We start from the raw sequence: 19440 nt of genomic DNA on the forward strand, positions 1-19440 counted from the left end.
GGACACACAGACTTCGTCCCCCAGTCCCTTCTCCTTTCCTGAGACTGACAGGAAGGCAAAAGGAGCAGGTCACTTCCAGCACGTAATAGCCACAGCCTGAGTGGGGGCTGCACGCCCTGCCCACCTCGCTCCAGCTCCCCTTCTCATGAGGCCAACCAGAGCTGATGAAGCTGCCGGTGCAGGCCTCCAGATGGATGGCTGCAGGCTCTGACACTGCAGGAAAGAGATAAATGACTGGTCATTTCCCCCTGATGCACTTGAAGGCATCCATTCTCCCAGCCGTACCAAGCTCAGGCAACCCCCCCTGCCCAGAGACAGATAAGCACTGACAGATGGGGGTGGGAGCCGGAGCGTCCTTCCCCCTCGGAAGGACACAGCCAGACTCCTCTGCAGGCCGGGAGAAGGTCGCGTTGTCCATTGGCTCACACCTGGCTCGAGGCTCCGCGGGTGCCTTCCTCCATCTCCCCCTTCTTGCCCACCCCTGCCTGGCTCATCCATCTGAAGAGCACACGGCAGAGGGGGAAGGCTGGGGGAAGAAGGAGCCGCTGACAGGCTCATCAATCTCAGGTTACATGCTTGGCACCTCGGCGTTCCTTAAGTTGTTCCCGGATTGGGAGGGTGTCACAGGAGCCAGGGGCACTGTCTTGAGGAGAAGAGAAATCGCACCGAACATCAGAGAGCAAATGGTGGAGAAGCCTGGAGACTATTAAAATGTGGGCCATGTACAAAAGCAGTAGGGAACTAATTAAGATGCAGGATTTTCAAAAGCTGGGGAAGTTGGCCGCAGCCTGCTCCCATCTGTAGAGTTCTGGCAGTTCGGCGCAGCAGGGACAGCACCCTGGGAGGGTGAAGCAGGCCTCACCACCCCTGCTCGAGCAGGCGAGACTCAAGTCCCTCCGCCTGGACCACCCCTTTGGGGGATACCCCTCTGCAGGTCCCTATGACTTGCTTGTTGGCCGGCCTATGGCCCTCTCTGCTTTGGGACACCTTAAGCCACTGTCATCTTCGGGGCTCCTGCCCTCTTGTCTGAGTTTCCCCCAATGACATGGGATGGGGGCAATCATCCTGGTCATTCATCCCCAGTCATTGAAGGACTGCCAAAAACAGAAAAAATACAAGAGAAAGAACACTATCCCTGGCTGCCCTCCCTCCCATCACCCTCGGAATTCGGCAAGGGTGGCAAAGAGCCACCCTGCTCCCCAAGAGTCCTGGAGCAGAAGCGATCGACAAGGCCTCAGGTGCATTCTAGGTACAGGAGGAGCATCAACTGTAAAGCCCTTTTCATCTGCGGGTCCAGGATAAGTGAGTGTGTCGGGCCTTGAAGCAACATGGCACCAGCTCCAGCAGGCTCCCCGGAGGGCTCCGTCCTTGGCATCACCAGGATCCCCTGGGAAATTGGCTTCCTAATTCTGTGCCACAGTTTCCCAACTTCTAAAATGAAGATAATATCTATCCTAGACCATGGGGACCGAAGGTCTGGGGTTGAAAGATGCTAAATTGATCTAAGCAGACTATCTGGGCATTTACTTCAAGGGGACACAAGTAAACGTTTGTTTCCAGCCTTTGTCTTTTCTTCATTCAAGAAAAAAAAAAGGAAAAGAAAAAGAAAGAAAGAAAGTGAAGTTAAAGGCCTCTTTTTTAATCAGCTGGCTTTTGCCCAACATCTGCTGTGCTCCCAGGCCTTCTGGTGGCTATTTACTCTCCACCTTTCTCTTCTGCCAGCTCCACTCCCCCTTCACAAGGACAGAGCCCTTTTCCGGGGGAGATGGTCCGGGGGAGGCCCCTTGCTGGCACCAGGCCCCTGCCCAAGTCTTCATGTTGTAGAATTGTGATGTCTACATCATGAAACACCTTGCGTTTGCCTCTGTGGCCAAGTGCAAGCTGCAGAGAACACTGAACTCAATGTCCTCAGTCAGTGGGGAGAAATAATGTTGTGTGTGTTGTCCTTCAGATGCCCAGGCAAGTAGGAGGTTGCAAGATGTTTATTCAAGACTGACTAGAGGGGTGACATTTGGCGTGAGAAACACATAGGTCCAGGGACACCAAGAACACTTTCAAATTCCAAAGAGCTCTTCCCAGATCTCAGGCCCTTTCTACCCCCATGCAGACAGATTTTTATTTTCAGCAAATAATAAAGAAACAGAAGAGGGATGGTACATTTACCACACTGAAGGGGTGAGGAGAGCAGGACTGGGAGTCACTCCAGGAGGGAATAATTTCACCCAGGAACAAATGACTTGATGTCAGCCAAGACCCAGCTCCCCACTTTTTTTGAGCCAGAGTCTCTCTCTGTCACCCAGGCTGGAGGGCAGTGGTGCAATCATGGCTCACTGCAGCCTCAACCTCGAGGACTTCATTGATCCTCCTACCTCAGCCTCCCTAGTAGTGCCACCCACAGGTGCCCACCACCACACCTGGCTAATTTTTGTATTTTTTGTAGAGACAGGGTCTTGCCATGTCACCCAGGCCCAGCTCCGAACTTTCCAGCCTGGAAGGTCCACTCATCCCACATGAGCAAAGTGCTTCGGGGGACTGAATCAGGAAAGGATGGTTCTGTGGCCCTGTCCTCAGATCTTCTCCAACAGCCCTCAAGATTCTTGAACGTGCACCCCCATCTCTTTGCCCTGACCTGGTTTCCTGACAGAGCTCCACAGACCTGAGGTCAGAGACAACTCTGACCCTTTTTACCCCTGGACTTTGTTGCTGAAACCTGCCCATCACTGTTGAACTCAGGCAGGGACAGAAAGGAATACAGGAGGGACAAGCTGAGTTTTGGCATAAATTTTTTGTGACATCTCCTCACTGCCCATAGGAAAGTCTGACGTGGAAGGAAACTCATGCCTTGAGACAATTCTGCTCCAGGCCAGTGGCCCCTCAGTCTCTCGAAGAGCGGGCAGACTATTCTCCCTCTTCCCCGAGAAGATGAGGACATGTCAGGGTGTGCTGATGGCGGAACCCAGGTGGGCTTCAAGAGTCCTAAGCATAACTAGATTCCTGAGCATCCTCTGTCAAAGGGAGCTCACACCAGGAGGCTGGGAGGGAAGAACAGGAAAAGACAGGCATCCTCAGGGGCTGGGTGTGGAGGGGCACCAAGGGTGGGTGGGCTGGTTAGTTGGGTTTCTTCCAACATAAACTCAGTCTTCCACTTCCCATAAATTTAAAGAGATGCAGCCTAGGATGGACAAATTATCGCTCTTCAGCAAGTTTTGCCCAGAGGATTATATACAATGTTGTACAATTTGCTTTTTGTTGTGCAATTTGTTTTTTTTTGCCACTTAGCAATATATCTTTAACATCTCTCCATTTTTTTTACTCATTATTTTAAAGGATAAAATAATATTCCATTCATAGAATATACAAGTACTATATATTTAACTAGTCCCCATCAATGGATCTTCTGGAAGTTTCCATTCTTTGTTGTTATTCCAAACCATGCCACAATAAAAAATATATATCCAATATATATTATATGCATATATTTATTTATAGAATAAGTTCCTAGCAATAGAATGTCTAGGTCAAAGAGAATGTGTGTTTTAAATACTGGTAGGTACTATTCATTGTACTTTAAAAAGGTCATACCAATTCCATTGCATGTGTAAAAGACAGCCTCTCCCTCCATCTCCATCTCTGTTTCCTTCACCTGCTCCCCTCTCCTTGAGAATGTCAGCCTCAGTCCACCCAGCTAATGGTCCTCACCTCCTAGGAATTTGCAGCAAATTCTCCAGAGACTCTGGCCATTGACTCTATCCTGAGTCACGCACGAAGTATCAGCCAAAAAACTGAGCTCTCCCTGAGCCCAAATCAAATGGAATAAAAATAAGAGATAGTTATTTTAAAATACTGCCCAAGTTAGCCCTGTTAACCCTCCTGAGGGAGGACATACCCCAAAAAAAGGGAGGAGTCCTCTCAAGTAGAAACTGCATTTTATGAATGATGAGGGCAGAGCCTCTGGAAGTTGGGCAGGTTGTGCCCCCAAAGGGACCCCCACCAGGTGCACAGAAGAGGGGCTGAGATCTAGCTCGTGCTCTACTAACCCACCAGAAAGGGCATCATACATTTTGTAAACATCCACCCCCCAGGGGGCACCACCCTCCACTTTTGCACAAACAAAACCATATGGGCTAGCCAAGGCCCTGGATGAAGTCACTCTTCTGAAATTTTGGCCTGTGCAAAAAATTCAAATGCAAACTTGCGTCACCTCTAGGAAGACAGTGGGTACATTTCTTTGGCTGCGCTGTTTCTCATTCTCTAGATGGGCCCTGGCTGCTTGGAGGTACCAGGCTGAGGCTCGTTACCACTGACTCCAGGGCACTCCAACGGCCTCTTCATTCACCACCCACAGCTGCAGGCTGGCGTGGTGGTACATTCTGGGAGCCAGGCGCAGCCCTGGCTGTTCAGACTGAGAAGACGATTGGGAAATGACAAGCATCTGCCCTAGGGTTTGTGGGGGTTGTTTTTACGTTTTTAGTAGGCCTAGTAGTAGGTCTGTTTACCCAAAGAGGGGAATAAAGTTCCTCTGAGAAGGTGCTCTGCCATGTGACAGTCACTCATTCCAGCCCTGGCTGTTCATTGCTTCGCAGCATCTGGTGGCTGGTGTGAAGGAATAAGCCTGCCCTGGGGGAACCCAACTTTTCCCCCGAGGGCCGATCATCGCAAAGGCCAGCACCTGTCTCTGCAGATGGGGTCCTTCCCCGGGACCCTGCCCATCCCTGGGGTGGACTTTCACCACTGGAAACCTGGTCTAGCCACTTCTGCCTCCTCCTTGGGCAGAGGCTGAAGAAGCCTCTCAAATGATCACAGATACAAGACACCATGTGCAGGTGGGGACTTGGCTACAGCAAACCGCTAGCCCTAGGTTCTTCCTTTCCCTTCCCCTTGCATGTTACGGCAGGCCCAACAATGGGGCATGGCCAAAGCCAGCTGTGAACTCAGCTGCTCCATGTTCACCCACAGGCCAGGCATAAACACTGGCAGGCCCGTGTGCCCAAAGTAAATGTCTTTAGGCAGAAGGCACAAACACTCGAGAAATAGCTGCCTGCCTCAATCCCACCAACATGGGCTTCTCAGATACATGAGCAGCACAGCAAATTCTCCTTGGCTGTGTCCACAGTCTGATTTCTCTCACCTCTAAAATGGGCTCACAACCCTCTTACCTCTTCCTTCCCTCTCTACCTCCCAGGGCTATGGTAAGGACCAAGGAGCTGACAAGAAAGAAAATGCTGCATGAACTACAGCGTGCTCTTCAGACTCTGGTTATGATGATGATGATTAACCAGAGTGTCCCACCCCCTGGGTGGCAGCCATTTGTTGTGGTAGGGAAATAACCCCAACCAGCTAATCTGTCCTTCCTAGGCCTTCTCTGCCACAGCTGTTGAGGGTGACTGCCTTTCGGCTGGGTGTGGTATGTGCTGAGACTGGAGCTGCTGGCAGCCCCCTCACTTACCCTATGAGGAGAAGAGAGTGTTAAAGGTACAGAGAGACTGGCTGGGTGTGGTGGCTGATCCCTATAATCCTAGCACTTTGGGAGGCCCGAGGCAGGAGGATTACTTGAGGCCAGGAGTTTGCAAGTAGTCTGGGCAACATAGTGAGACCCCCATCTCTAAAAAAAAAAAAAAAAAAAAAAAAAAAAAAAAAAATTAGCTAGGTGATATGGTTTGGTTCTGTGTCCCCACCCAAATCTCATCTTGTAGCTCCCATAATTCCCACGTGGGAGGGACCCAGTGGGAGATGATCAAATCATGGGGGAGGGTCTTTCCCATGCTGTTCTCATGATAGTGAATGGGTCTCACGAGACCTGGCGGTTTTAAAAACAAGAATTTCTCTGCACAAGCTCTCTCTTTGCCTGCTGCCATCCATGTAAGATGTGGCTTGCTCCTCTTTGTCTTCCACCATGATTGTGAGGCCTCCCCAGCCATGTGGAACTGTAAGTCCAATAAACCTCTTTCTTTTGTAAATTGCCCAGTCTCAAGTATGTGTTTATCAGCAGTGTGGAAACAGACTAATGCAGTAAATTGGTACCAGTAGAGTGGGGCATTGCTGAAAAGATACCTGAAAATATGGAAGCAACTTTGCAACTGGGTAGCAGGCAGAGGTTGGAAAAGTTTGGAGGGCTCAGAAGAAGACAACAAAATGTGGGAAAGTTTGGAACTTCCTAGAGACTTGTTGAATGGCTTTGCCCCAAATGCTGATAGTGATATGGACAATAAAGTCCAGGTTAGGGTGGTCTCAGATGGAGATGAGAAACTTGTTGGGAACTAGAGCAAAGGTGACTCTGGTTACATTTTACCAAAGAGACTGGGGGCATTTTGCCCCTGCCCTAGAGGTTTGTGGAATGTTGAACTTGAGAGAGATGATTTAGGGTATCCGGTGGAAAAAATTTCTAAGCAGCAAAGCATTTAAGAGGCAACTTGGGTGCTGTTAAATGCATTCAGTTTTATAAGAGAAGCAGAGCATAAAAGTTTGGAAAATTTGCAGCCTGACAATGAAGTAGAAAAAAAAAAAAAAAGCCATTTTCTGAGGAGAAATTCAAGCTGGCTACAGAAATTTGCATAAGTACAAGGAGCCCAATATTAATCCCTAAGACAATGGGGAAAATGTCTCCAGGGCACGTCAGAGGTCTTCACAGCAGCCCCTCCCATCACAGGCCTGGAGGTTTAGGAGGAAGAAATGGTTGTGTGGGCCGGGCTCAGGGTCCTTCTGCTATGTGCAGCCTAGGGACTTGGTGCCCCGTGTCCCAGCTGTTCCAGCTGTGGCTGAAAGGGGCCAACATAGAGATTGGGCTGTGGCTTCAGAGGGTGCAAGCCTCAAGCCTTGACAGCTTCCATGTGGTGTTGAGCCTGTGAGTACACAGAAGTCAAGAACTGAAGTTTGGAAACCTCTGCCTAGATTTCAAAAGATGTATGGAAATGCCTGGATGCCCAGGCAGAAGTTTTCTGTAGGGGTGAGGTCCTCATGGTGAACCTCTGCTAGGGCAGTGTGAAAGGGAAATGTTGGGTGGGAGCCCCCACATAGAGTCCCTACTGGGGCACCACCTAGTGGAGCTGTGAGAAGAGGGCCACCATCTTCCAGATCCCAGAATGGTAGATCCACTGACAGCTTGCACCTTGCACCTGGAAAAGCCACAGACTCTCAACGCCAGCCCATGAAAGCAGCCATGAGAAAGGCTATACCCTGCAAAGCCACAGGGGTGGAGTTGCCCAAGATCATGGGAACTCACCTCTTGCATCAGCATGACCTGGATATGAGACATGGAGTCAAAGGAGATCATTTTGGAGTTTTAAGATTTGACTGCCATGCTGGATTTTGAACTTGCATGGGGTCTGTAGCCCCTTTGTTTTGGCCAATTTCTCCCACTTGGAATGGCTGTATTTACCCAGTGCCTATACCCCCATTGTATCTAGGAACTAACTAACTTGCTTCTGATTTTACAGGTTCATAGGCAAAAGCACTTGCGTTATCTTGGATGAGACTTTGGACTGTGGACTTCTGAGTTAATGCTGAAATGAGTTGAGACTTTGGAAGACTGTTAGGAAGTCATGATTGGTTTTGAAATATGAAGATATGAGATTTGGGAGCAGGGAGGGGCAGAATGATATGGCTTGGCCCTGTGTCCCCAGGCAAATCTCATCTTGTAGCTCCCCTAATTCCCACGTTGTGGGAAGGACCCAGTGGGAGATGACTGAATCATGGGGGTGGGTCTTTCCCATGCTGTTCTCATTCTAGTGAATGGGTCTCACAAGATCTGATGGTTTTAAAAACAAGAGTTTCTCTACACAAGCTCTCTCTTTGCCTGCTGCCATCTGGGGAAGCTGAGGCTGCAGTAAGCTGTGATCGTGCCACTGCAGCCAGGGTGACAGAGTGAGACCCTGTTTAAAAAAAAAAAAAGAAAAGAAAAAGAAAGAAAGAGAGAGAGAGGTAAAGAGAGACATGTAGCCCTCGCTATGCTCACTATGCTTGAGCACCTGGAGGCAGCTATGCCTGAAACCAGGATAAACCCTGGGATTTACTGGTACATGAGCCAACTCCCCTTTTTCTGCTTAAGATAGTTTGACTTGAGCTTCTAATGTTTATAACTAAAGGAATTCCAACTATCTCTTGGTTATTTTAATAATTTATATATTGTTTTATAATCATAAAATAAAGGTTTTAAGAGAAGAAGGCTTGCTAAAGTTTCTTTAAGTTAGTGTACCTATCAATAGTATGAGGAAGCAGAAAAAGCATTGAACAGGGAAATCAGGCAACCTAGATTCTCTGCTGGACCCACACAAATTGCTGTGTGACTTTGAACAAGTTTTTTAAACTGTCTAGACTCCAATAAAATAAAGAATCAGTTAGTGATATCTAAGGTATCGTATAGTGCTAAATGTCTTTGCTTCTATAAAAGAAGACCTAATTAGTCCAATATAAGTTGTTCTTAACCAAGACTTTTTATAGAAATGTTAAGAATAAAGACTAATAATTTAAAACGTGTCAAGCACTTATAATAAAACCCTTTAAATTGACAACTTACATATGAGACATCCTCATATACATGCAAAATATTCATTGCATCACTGGTTAAATTGGAAAATTTAGAAACAAAAATTGAGAACAGCCTAGTTAGACAAATTGTGGTACATTCATACAATGGAATATTATGTAATTACAAAAACGAAATGAAACTCTTTATATTTTGCTGTGGACAATATCTAAGGCACATTTTTAATTGAAAAGTGCAAAATCCAAAGTGATTGTGCTGTGTAAAAAGAGGAGGGAAAGTCAGATAGATTTAATTCCTGGTGCATGCTTGGATTATCTCTTCAAGGAATCTCAAAAAAAAAAAAAAAAAAAAAAAAAACTGCTACCACTGATTACCTTTGGAGAGACTAGGTCTTATTTTTCATGATACAGTATATCCTTTTATCTTTTGAATGTCAAAATACATAACTGCCAGGCACAGTAGCTCCTGCCTGTAATCTTAGCACTCTGGGAGACCGAGGCAGGAGGATTATCTGAAGCCAGGAGTTTAAGACTAGCCTGGGTAGCATAGTGAGACCCTGTCTCTACAGAAAAGACAAAATTAGCCAGACATGGTGGCATGCACTTGTAGTCCCCACATACTGAGGAGGCCAAGGTGGAAGAGGTGCTTGAGCTCAGGAGCTGGAGGCTACAGTGAGCTCATTGCAACCACTGCACACCAGACTGGGCAACAGAGCGTGACCCTACCCTCTAAACAAAAATTAAAAAATAAAATTTAAAAAAAACTGTACATGTAACTGTATTACCTACTCAAAGTCAAATAAATTTTGAAAGTTTTTAATTTAAAAATTACATAAGGCTTTTTTGGTGCTTATGGTCATGCTGGAGTGACGTGTAGCCTAGCTACCTGTAAGTCTTCGAGACCAGCATTTCTCACACTTCATCATGCATTCTGGGGATGCACTCCAGGAGATCCTGATAAAATGCAGGTTCTGATGCAGCAGGTCTGGAGCAAGGACCAAGCTTCTGCATGTCTGACAAGCTCCAGGTGATGCTGCCGCTGCAGGCCAGGACCGCACTTTGAATGTAGGTCTAGAATCACACTGATCAATACGGTCACCACTAGCCACATGTGGCTACTGAGTGCTTGAAATGTGGCTACTCCAAAAAGAGATGTGGGGATGTGTAAAATACACAATGGAATTGAAAAAGAGTACCAAAAAAGATCATAAACGATTTTATATCAATGACATGCTGAAATGATGTTCTCGATATGTTGGGTTAAATGGAATATATTATTGAAATTCATTTCCCCTGTTTCTTTTTCCTTTTTTTAATGTAACTACTAGACAAAGTAAAACAATACACGTGGCTTGCATTATATTTCTATTGCATCATGCTGGTCTAGGAGACCCTGATCTCCTACAACCTGCAACAAGGCAGCGGTTGGGACAATCTTGGTCATCACCCTGGAGTATCTGCAAGGGTCTATAAATTGGTATAAGGACCCTGGAGACTTGGGAGAGAGCACATTGGAGAATCTGGCACCCGCTCACCCCTAACAAATAAAACTTCTATTCAAGTGAAATATGGATTGAAGCGAACAATCAAAGCAGTCGTAACCCTGGAACTGTAGGTAGAGCTTTTGCAGAGCAAAGTCAGCCTAAGGGACCAGTGTTGAAAGGAAGGAGTGAGGTACCATTGCCAGGCAGCCAGCCTTGACAGTCTGCAATGCTGTGGTGACAGTGGGAGGAAGTATGTCAACTCTACTTGCACCACTGAACAGCACTGTCCCTATCACCCTGAGTCACATCCCAGCCTGGCACCCTCAAAAACAAAGATGCCTTTAAAGCTAAGGGCCTGGGGTAATCACTTGGCTTGCTGCAACACAGACACAGGTCTGAAGACAGCCAAATAGTCAGAAGTGTAATATTAGATCTGCATAGGCCAGGCACGGTGGCTCATTCCTATAATCCCAGCACTTTGGGAAGCCAAGGCAGGCAGATCGCTTGAGGCCAAGAGTTTGAGACCAGCCTGGCCAACATGGTGAAACACTGTCTCTACTAAAAACACAAAAATTAGCTGGGAGTGGTGGTGCACACTTGTAATCCCAGCTACTGGGGAAGCTGAGGCAGGAAAATCACTCGAACTCGGGAGGCAGAGTCTGCAGTGAGCTGAGATTGCACAACTGCACTCCAGCCTGGGCAACAAAGCTAGACTCCATCTCAAAAACATATATATATTAGATTAGTATAGACATAACCCCACCAATTCCTTCCGTGTGGCCTCAGAGCAATCTGCATCACTCGGGTAAATTGTAATCTCAAACTCTTCCATCCTCATCCAAGGTAAGTGCAATTTTTAGTGAATTGGCCCCTTTTTGTGTAAGATGCTCCAAAGCTCATACAGGGTAAGGGGTAGAGGGTCCATGGTGTATTCTCTTCTCCTTAGAAACATACAAACTGGTCCAAGATTTCCTTACTTGAGGCCACAAGAAAGGTATCACATGACCCGAAAGAGCTGCACATCCTTCAGTTCTGTTAGGAAAGTCATCCTGCAACTGGGCCCACGCTGCTCCTGCTTGCTTTCTTTCCTCCCGGGGTAGCAAAGGGAAGGCATGAGACACCCAGAGGGGAGAAAAGCTCAGGTGGACACGTGGTCATATTTCTACTCAGCAGGCACAGAGGTGCACCCTTAAGCACAATGTGGGCATGTTCCCTCTCCCGGAAAACTTAGCTCTATGGACAAAGGAGCAAACCAACCTTGTCCTGAGCCCCGCCCAGTCCTCCCACCTTTCCCATCACAGACCCAGCCAAGGTCCAGAGGGCACTGACCAGGTTTTATCTCCAGCATCCGCAGTTTTGGATCTTCAGGTGGGTGTAATCGTCTCTTCTTGCGCCAGCAGCGGGCAGGGTATGTATACAGCTGGCCCGGGGCAAGGCCTGTGGACAGAGACAATATAAAGATTAAAGGCTCCAGGCTGGAAGGGGCCTTGGAAACTACCCTGACTAACCCTGTCATTCACAAGGAGAGGAAGCTGAAGCCCGGAGAGAAGTGACTTGTCAATGTCACAAAGCTGATTGCTAGTGGTGGCGAGGCTGAATCTAGGTCATCTGACCCCAGGACGCTGGCTCTGTCAGCTCCACCATGCTGTTCAGCAAGCCTATGCCAACGAGAGCCATTGCCTTCACCAAAACCAATTCTGCTCTCCTGCCTGGAGAGATCACCAACTGGACCTTCAGACAAGAGGGACCTTTGCAGTGTCTCCAAAGCAGTGGATCTCTATCCACTGCCCCTCCATCCTGAACCAGGTTAAGCAGGTTCCCTTCAAAATGGAGCAGCAGTCAGTTGTATGGACAGCCTGGGTTGAGAAGCATCGCAAAGAGACAGAACCAAAAACACTAGATCTACTCAAAGGCATCTCCCACCCACTCCCAGCTGCTGGCAGCTCACTGTAGGCAAATGGAGCCTTGTGTAGCCCCCATGAGAACATAAACCCACTCTGGTGACCAGGCCACATGACCTGCAGAGCCCGCATACCTCTATATCCCCGCCTACGTGCCTGGGCCTTACAAAAAAAAAAAAAAAAAGATAGGCAGGAGGCCAGGGGCTGGGCTTACATGCCACCCTGTGTGTGTGGCCTTTGACACCAACAGCATTGCTGTCATGCCAAGCACCATGAGGAGCCTTCCTGCTCACCCGACAACAATTTTGTGGCTCTGGTGGCAGCCACAGGCCTTGGAGGAACTTCAAGGAGCCCCTTCAATGGAGGGGCTTCTCCATGCCAGGTCACAGACTATTTCCAGGGAAATGGGGTGGAGAGGAGGCTGAGGGGTGAAGAGGCAGGTATTTGAGACTGGCTAGGTGATTTGCAGTCCTGAAGAGAGTGTCTGATACCCCCCATAATAAACCAGCAAGCCAACCAATCCCTAATTGGAAGAAGAGCCTAATGAAGACAGGGACTTTTCTGTCTTGTTCTTGTCAGAAACCCCAGAATCAGAACTGTGCCTGACACAGAGCAGAACCAAACTAAATACTCATTGAATTAATGAATGAATATATTGCAGCTTCCCTTTAAAATCACAACTGTCTTCTGCAGGTAAATGTGGCACATGGCAGCTGTTGGACGCAGGCGGCCTACCACAAAAGTGTCACTGTGCACACCTAGGACCATGGATTCAGAAAACATCAGCACCTGATTGCCATCTGCTATCTTCCATTTTAGGGCCCTTAAAAGTTAAGAAGGGAAACCGGCTTCATTTTTCACCTTTCAGAGAAAATCTATGTAACTTTCATTGCTATATACTCATTCATTCATTTTCATTTTTACCAGTCAACTCTACCCATTTATTGGGATGGGGCCAAAACAGAGTCAATTATCCCAGCATTAAAGGAACCAAAATACTCAGGTCTCTTTATGTTTAATCACACAGCTGCTCCACAGGTCGCAAGACTGTGAGCAAGTTGGAGGTTCTGACCACCCCGCCCCTTTGGTTCTTAGAAACCAGAACTGACCTGGACTCAGAAATGTCAGAATCAAATGACCATTGGCCCTGCTGTTCCTGGCTCCAGGGGACTCATCCACCCAGATCCAAAGCATCCAAGAGGGACTCCAGAAGTGGAGGCTCAGGCCTGAGGCTGGAGCCCCCTGCACCCCCTCTCCCACCATGGCCGTCTCTGGGACTTAGGTTTCCTTCGTGCCCCAGTGGCTGCTTTACGGTGTTTCCAACCTAATCAAACACAGGTAAGTAAGAGTGAGCTGGCCCCCACCAGCACCCTCCAAAGGTCTACGTGGCAAGAGTGCAAAAGCCTCCACACTTGTCCAGGTCCTACACCCTCCCTGAGACAGCAGTCACTGTGCTTGGTGGTCAGCGGTACCAGAGAAGCCCCAGGCCACTCTGCTTGGAGCTTTAGGCCCATTCTTCTGGAAGAATTCATTTTAGCAACTAGTTAGAATCTCCAGAAGAAGGAGCTGTTTTTGTTTCATTCTTTCTCTGCTGGATTGGAGATGCTCTGCAGTGCAAAGGAAGAGCATGTGAGTCCTGGGAAGCATCCTAACACCTTTCTGAGCCTATTGCCTCACCTGTAAGATAAGGGCATTAATAACATTAATACCTCCCTCCTAGGGGCTGTCATGGGGATTTGCTTATATTCAAGAGAAAGCTCTCTATATCCACAAAGATGACAAATGTCAGTTGTTAATTGTCATGAGTTAGCTGACCTAGTCTTGGACTCCACACTCATGCAACATGACGGACCCCCTGCCCCATCCACCATGCTGCCGCTTGGTTCTTTAGCCGTGAGGGTGGAAACAGGCTTCTTTTTGATGTCTGCTTTGAATCCACCTCATCACAACAAGCAAATGGTCCCAAGAGCTCTCTTGGGGCTCCTTGGCCCCTTCCTTGCCCTCCTCAACAGGCTGACAGGCACCAGGGTTCCTTTATAGGAACAACACATTTAGCCCTGGAGTTCCACTTACAGAGGAAAGAGCAGGGCCCCATGAGACTTATGTTGTTTATCTCATTAGAACAGGAGGCACATAACTCAAAGCATATGTGTGTGTGCATATGTGTGCGTGTGTGTGCATGTGTGGTAGATGGAGGTGGGGAAGGAGGATGGAGTCACAGCTGCTGTCAGGGAAATTAACCTTGGGGAGTGAGCCCAGGTCTGGGGAGGGGATATGAAGGAGGGGAAACAAGTGGCCGAAGACAAGAGGGGAAACCAGTCCTCCCTGGTAACCAAGGCCACTGCTACCCCTCACTTCACATACCCCACTGGGCAAACTACTTTTCTGTTACTTCGAGCTGCAACTCTAGCTACAACACTCCTGCCCATGTGTAAGCACAAATGTGATGCACACAGACACACACACACACACACAATCAGATGATGCCTTTATGGTCAGCAGACTCCAGACAAATATAGCTGGTTATGCGCACTGCACAAGTTCAGCAGGTGGATCCTGAGGGTTCTGGGCATCTCTCACAGACAAAGCACGAGCTATTCAGAATTCAGAAGACGAAATGGGAGAGAAAAGGGAGGGAAGAGTGGCCAGGTACAGTGGCTGACATCTGTAACCCCAGCACTTTGGGAAGCCAAGGCCAGCAGATCACTTAAGCCCAGGAGTTCAAGACCAGCCTGGCCAACATGGTGAAACCTCATCTCTACCAAAAATACAAAAATTAGCCAGTATGGTGGCGCATGCCTTTAATCTCAGCTACTCGGGAGGCTGAGGCAGGAGAATTGCTTGAACCCAGGAGGTGGAGGTTATAGGAGCTGAGGTCACGCCACTGCACTCTAGCCTATATGACAGAGCAAGATTCTGTGGAAAGAAAAGAAAGAAAAGAAAGAAAAGAAAAGAAAAGAAAAGAAAGAAAGAAAGAAAGAAAGAAAGAAAGAAAGAAAGAAAGAAAGAAAGAAAGAAAGAAAGAAAGAAAGAAAGAGGAAAGAAAGGGAAAGGAAGAAAGAAGAGAAGAGAAAAGAAAAGAAAGAGAGGGAGAGGGAAAGAAGGGGAGAGGGGGAGAGAAGAGAGGGAGAGAGGGACAGAGAGGGAGAGGGGGGAGAGGAAGGAAGGGAGGAAGGAAGGGAGGAAGGAAGGGAGGAAGGAAGGGAGGGAAGAAGGGAGGGAGGAAGGCAGGGAGGGAGGGAGGGGAGAAGAATGATATGGGATAGCAACAGCAATTGAAATGGGGAAGAAAAAAACTGAAGTAGCTTCATCTCTCCCCATCCAGAGCTGAACTATGGCGGTTCAAGCCCCCCAGGGAAAGGCTCTCTCTCGGCAGGATCTCAGAGAGGTGGACTCACAGCTGCCCCTGAAACTTCCTTTCAATGGAGAATTTATTATGTCACAGGACAGAGTGTCCCACTGTCGGCCAACTCTTACTGTGATAAAGAGATTCACCATGACCTTATTTTGAATCAAAATCTCTCTTCCTATAAGTTATACCAATTAGTCCACCCTCTGTTCCAACAGCAAACAGCTACATCCCAATCCTGCATCCCATATATCTGCTTGGGTTTGAAGGGCAGCTAACCAAGAAGCCGAGGAACTAAAGAGGAACAAGAGTTGTAGGAAAGAGTTAGTGACTACCCCTGCTCAGAACCGGGTAACAGGATCAAAGTTTCCAAATAGAAAATGACAATACAACAATTTAAAATACAATTTTTTAAAAAATACAGTATAACACCTATTTACATAGCATTTACATTGTATTAGGTATTATAAGTAATCTAGAAATGATTTAAGGAATATGGGAGAATGTGTGTAGGTTATATGCAAATACTATGCCATTTTATATAAGGGACTTGAGTATCCACAAATTTTGGTATCTTCTGGGGTCCTAGAACCAATTCCCAGTGGATACTAAAGGATGGCTATTATGTATATAACATATTATCATTTATTTAACAAATGGGGATACACACATATTCAGACAAATATATATGTGTGGTGTGTTTGCATGTTTTTTTATGGGGGTATAAGCCAAAAGCTAAAAAAAATTACCTAGAGAGAGAGCAAAAGTAAAATAATAGTAGCAAGAAGAAAAAGAGAAGGATGAAGAGGAAATTGCCTATAGGAAGAAGAAACAGGGTAAAAGTGAAGATACAGCTAGACTTTCTCATAATATACCATTGGAACAATGCAAATATTTTACACAATTATAAAGTAAAATTAAATTAAAATAAAAAGCATACATCTGTTTCTGACTAAAATGGAGTATAAAGACCAGATTTAGCTCCCACCTAAAACAAAAAGAGAGGAAGAAAAAGATCAACAACAGTTTTGAAGACAATGAACATCAGGCATTGAAGGACACTGATCCCTGAGACACTGAAAACAAGCAAGATAAGCCCTGTGATTGCCCCCAGCTTACAGCCTTAAGAGAGTCTCCAGACTGGAACACAAGGAGGGGGAATACAGGTGGAGCCCTGCAGATTCACCACGTTTGAGTTGAAGAGAAAATGCCAACAGTCTGAGGAGACCACAGTGACTAGAACCCAAGGAACAAAAGGGTAAACAAAAGAGAGCTGCATGGAGAATGTGGAGATCCACAGAGGGTCCCCTTCAAGTATTCAGCTTAGCATTGATCCGTGTATGTTTGTGAGGAAACTAGGTAGGACTGGGAAAAGAATTACCCGAAAAAAAATTAGAGGTAACAGTGCACGGTGTGCACAAGGGGGCAGAAATAGTCTGTTTCCACCAGCCAATATGGAAAACTGTATGATTCACGGGGTACTGGGTAGAGTACAGTAGAAAGATCTTGCCTCACTAATAGGGAATACTTAGCCCTAGGCTAAGTACTGCTCTGGCTCCACCTAACAAATCTTAAAAGCAAGACAAGAAAACATCAAACTGTTTTCAAACAACTTAAATATGTCCCAAAACAATGTTCAAGAACATTTATAGGAATAAAATATATCTACAGCATTCAGCAAGGTAAAATTCACAATGTGAGGCGCCCAACCCAAAATTACAAGGCATGTAAAGAAGCTGGAAAATATGACTTATAATAAAGAGAAAAATCAATCAATTGAAACCAACCCAGAACTGAAACTGATATTAGAATTAGTAGCAAGAACATTAAAATAGTTATTATTTGTATGCTATGTGTTCAAGTTTAGTAAAAAATTTGGGAGACATATGTATATTTTTTTTAAGACTCAAATTTAACTTCTAGAAATGAAAACTATAATGTGCAAGATGAAAAACCTATCAGATGGAGTTAATGTCAGATTAGACATTGCAGAAGAAAAGACTGATAAACTTGAAAACACAGCAATAGAAACTATTTCAAAATGAAATCCACAGGAAAAAAGAGAAAAGAAAAAAAAATAATGGCATAAATGAGCTGTGGGACAACTTCAAACAGCCTAATATATGTGTAATTGAAGAAAGGGAAGAAAAAGTACTTGTAGAAATAATGGCTGGAGGCTGGGTGCAGTGGCTCATGCCTTTAATCCCAACACTTGGGGAGGCCAAGGTGGGAGAATGGCCTAAGCCTGGGACTTTGAGAGCAGCCTGGACAACATAGTAAGATCCTGTCTCCATGAAAGAGAGAGAGAGAGAGACAGAGAGAGAGAGAGAAAGGGAGGAAGGGAGGGAGGGAAGAAAGGGAAGGAAGGAAGAAAGAAATAATTTAAAAAGAAATAAGGGCTGGAAAGTTCTGAAGTTTGATGAAAACTATAAACCCATAGATCTAAGAAGCTCAATAAAGCTAGGTACAAGAAACATTAAGAAAACTATAGCAAAGTATATCATAATCAAAACTGCTCAAAAATAGTGATAAAGAGAAAATATTAAAAGCAACCAGAGAAAGGAAACATATTACATATACAGGAACAATTCTTATCTTTGCAATGCAAGCAAGAAAAGAGTGGTTCAACATCCCTACAATACTGAAAGGGGAAAAAAAAAAAAAAAAGCTTGTCAAACTAGAATTCTATACTCAGCTAAAATGTCTTTCAAGAACTAAGGCAAACTAAAGATAGTTTCAGATATACAAAAGCTGAAATAATTCATCATCAACAAACCCATACTCTAAGAAATGTTAAAAAGAAGTCCTTTAGGCAGAAGGAAAGTAATACCACACCTAAATTTGGATCTACACAAAGGAATGAACAGCATCAGAAACAGTCTAGTACATGAATAATTAATTATACAAGATTTTTTCTTATTATTTTAAAATCATTAAAAGATGACTGACTATTTTTAAAAATACAATGACGGCCGGGCCAGGTGGCTCACGCCTGTAATACCAACACTTTGGGAGGCCAAGGCAGGCAGATCATCTGAGGTCAGGAGTTCAAGAACAGCCTGACCAACATGGAGAAACCCCATCTCTACTAAAAATACAAAAATTACCCGGGCATGGTGGCGCATGCCTGTAATCCATCATCACATCTACTCTGATTCTGAACTCCTCCTGCCTTCCTTTTATAAGAACCCTTGTGATTACATTAGGCCCACCTGGATAACCCAAGATTATCGCACCATCTCAAAATCCTTAATCCTGCCTTCGAAGTCCCTTTTGCCATGTAAAGTAACATATGCACAGATTTCAGTAATCCAAATGTGGAAGTCTGAGGTGGGAGAGGGGCCTTATTCTACTTATCACAGTACTGTTGTAGACTCCTTACACTATTCATGAAGTAGAATAATATAATTTGAAGGTTAACTATAAAGATGTACACTATAAACACTAAGCAATCACTAAAATAACAAAACAAGAGTTATAGTTAATAAACCAACAAAAAAGAGAGAAAACATAATCTCATTAAATGTAAATTGTCTAAATACCCCTAATTTAAAAAGATTGTCAGATTACATGTAAAAAGCATAACACGATTATATGCTGCCTATTAAAAAACTACTTTTAATATAAAGATGCAAATAGGCAAGAAGTAAAAGAATGGAAAAAGATATTTCATGTTAATATTAATCAAAAGGCAGCTGGAGTGGCTATATTAGAATTAGAGGAGATTTCAGAGAAAATAATATTAATAGAGATTAAGAGGATTATTTTATAATGATAAAGGAATCAATTTATTAAGAGGCTATAACAATACTAAATGTTTATGTACCTAATAACAAAGCTTCAATATACATGAAACAAAAAGTAATAGAATTGTAAGGAGAAATAAGCAAACCCACAATTATAGTCATAAGTTTCAATAACCTACCTCTCAATAATTCACAGAATAAATAGAAAATAAGTAAGGCTGTAGAAGATTTAAACAACATTATCAACCAATTTGACCTAATTGATATCTATAGAACATTCCAAACAATGGCAAAACACAATTCTTTTCCTGAGCAAACAGAATATTTACCAAGGTAGACCACATTTCGTGCCATAAAACAAGTTGCAATAATTTAAAAGAATATGAACCATAAAAATCATTCTCTGACCATTTGGAATTAACTTGGAAATAAATAATGGGCACATCTTTGGAAATGTCCCAAGTGTTTGGAAACTAAAC

The 19440-nt window shown here is 45.2% G+C and overlaps 1 protein-coding gene across 6 annotated transcripts in view; it reads right to left on the reverse strand.

Annotated features, from left to right (window-relative positions):
* DPF3 (double PHD fingers 3) overlaps positions 1-19440 on the reverse strand; it is a 279174-nt gene that overhangs the window by 126587 nt on the left and 133147 nt on the right. For all 6 annotated transcript variants that reach the window (XR_010137066.1, XR_010137068.1, XR_010137067.1 and 3 more), the window contains one exon: positions 11295-11402. Coding sequence is in view for 3 of the 6 variants with exons in the window: in XM_054530783.2 (XP_054386758.2) it covers positions 11295-11402 (108 nt within the window). In the remaining 3 variants the exon portion in view is untranslated. The remainder of the gene's footprint in view (positions 1-11294; positions 11403-19440) is intronic.

Source organism: Pongo abelii, chromosome 15, assembly GCF_028885655.2.
Source record: "Pongo abelii isolate AG06213 chromosome 15, NHGRI_mPonAbe1-v2.0_pri, whole genome shotgun sequence".
Classification (NCBI taxonomy): domain Eukaryota; kingdom Metazoa; phylum Chordata; class Mammalia; order Primates; family Hominidae; genus Pongo; species Pongo abelii.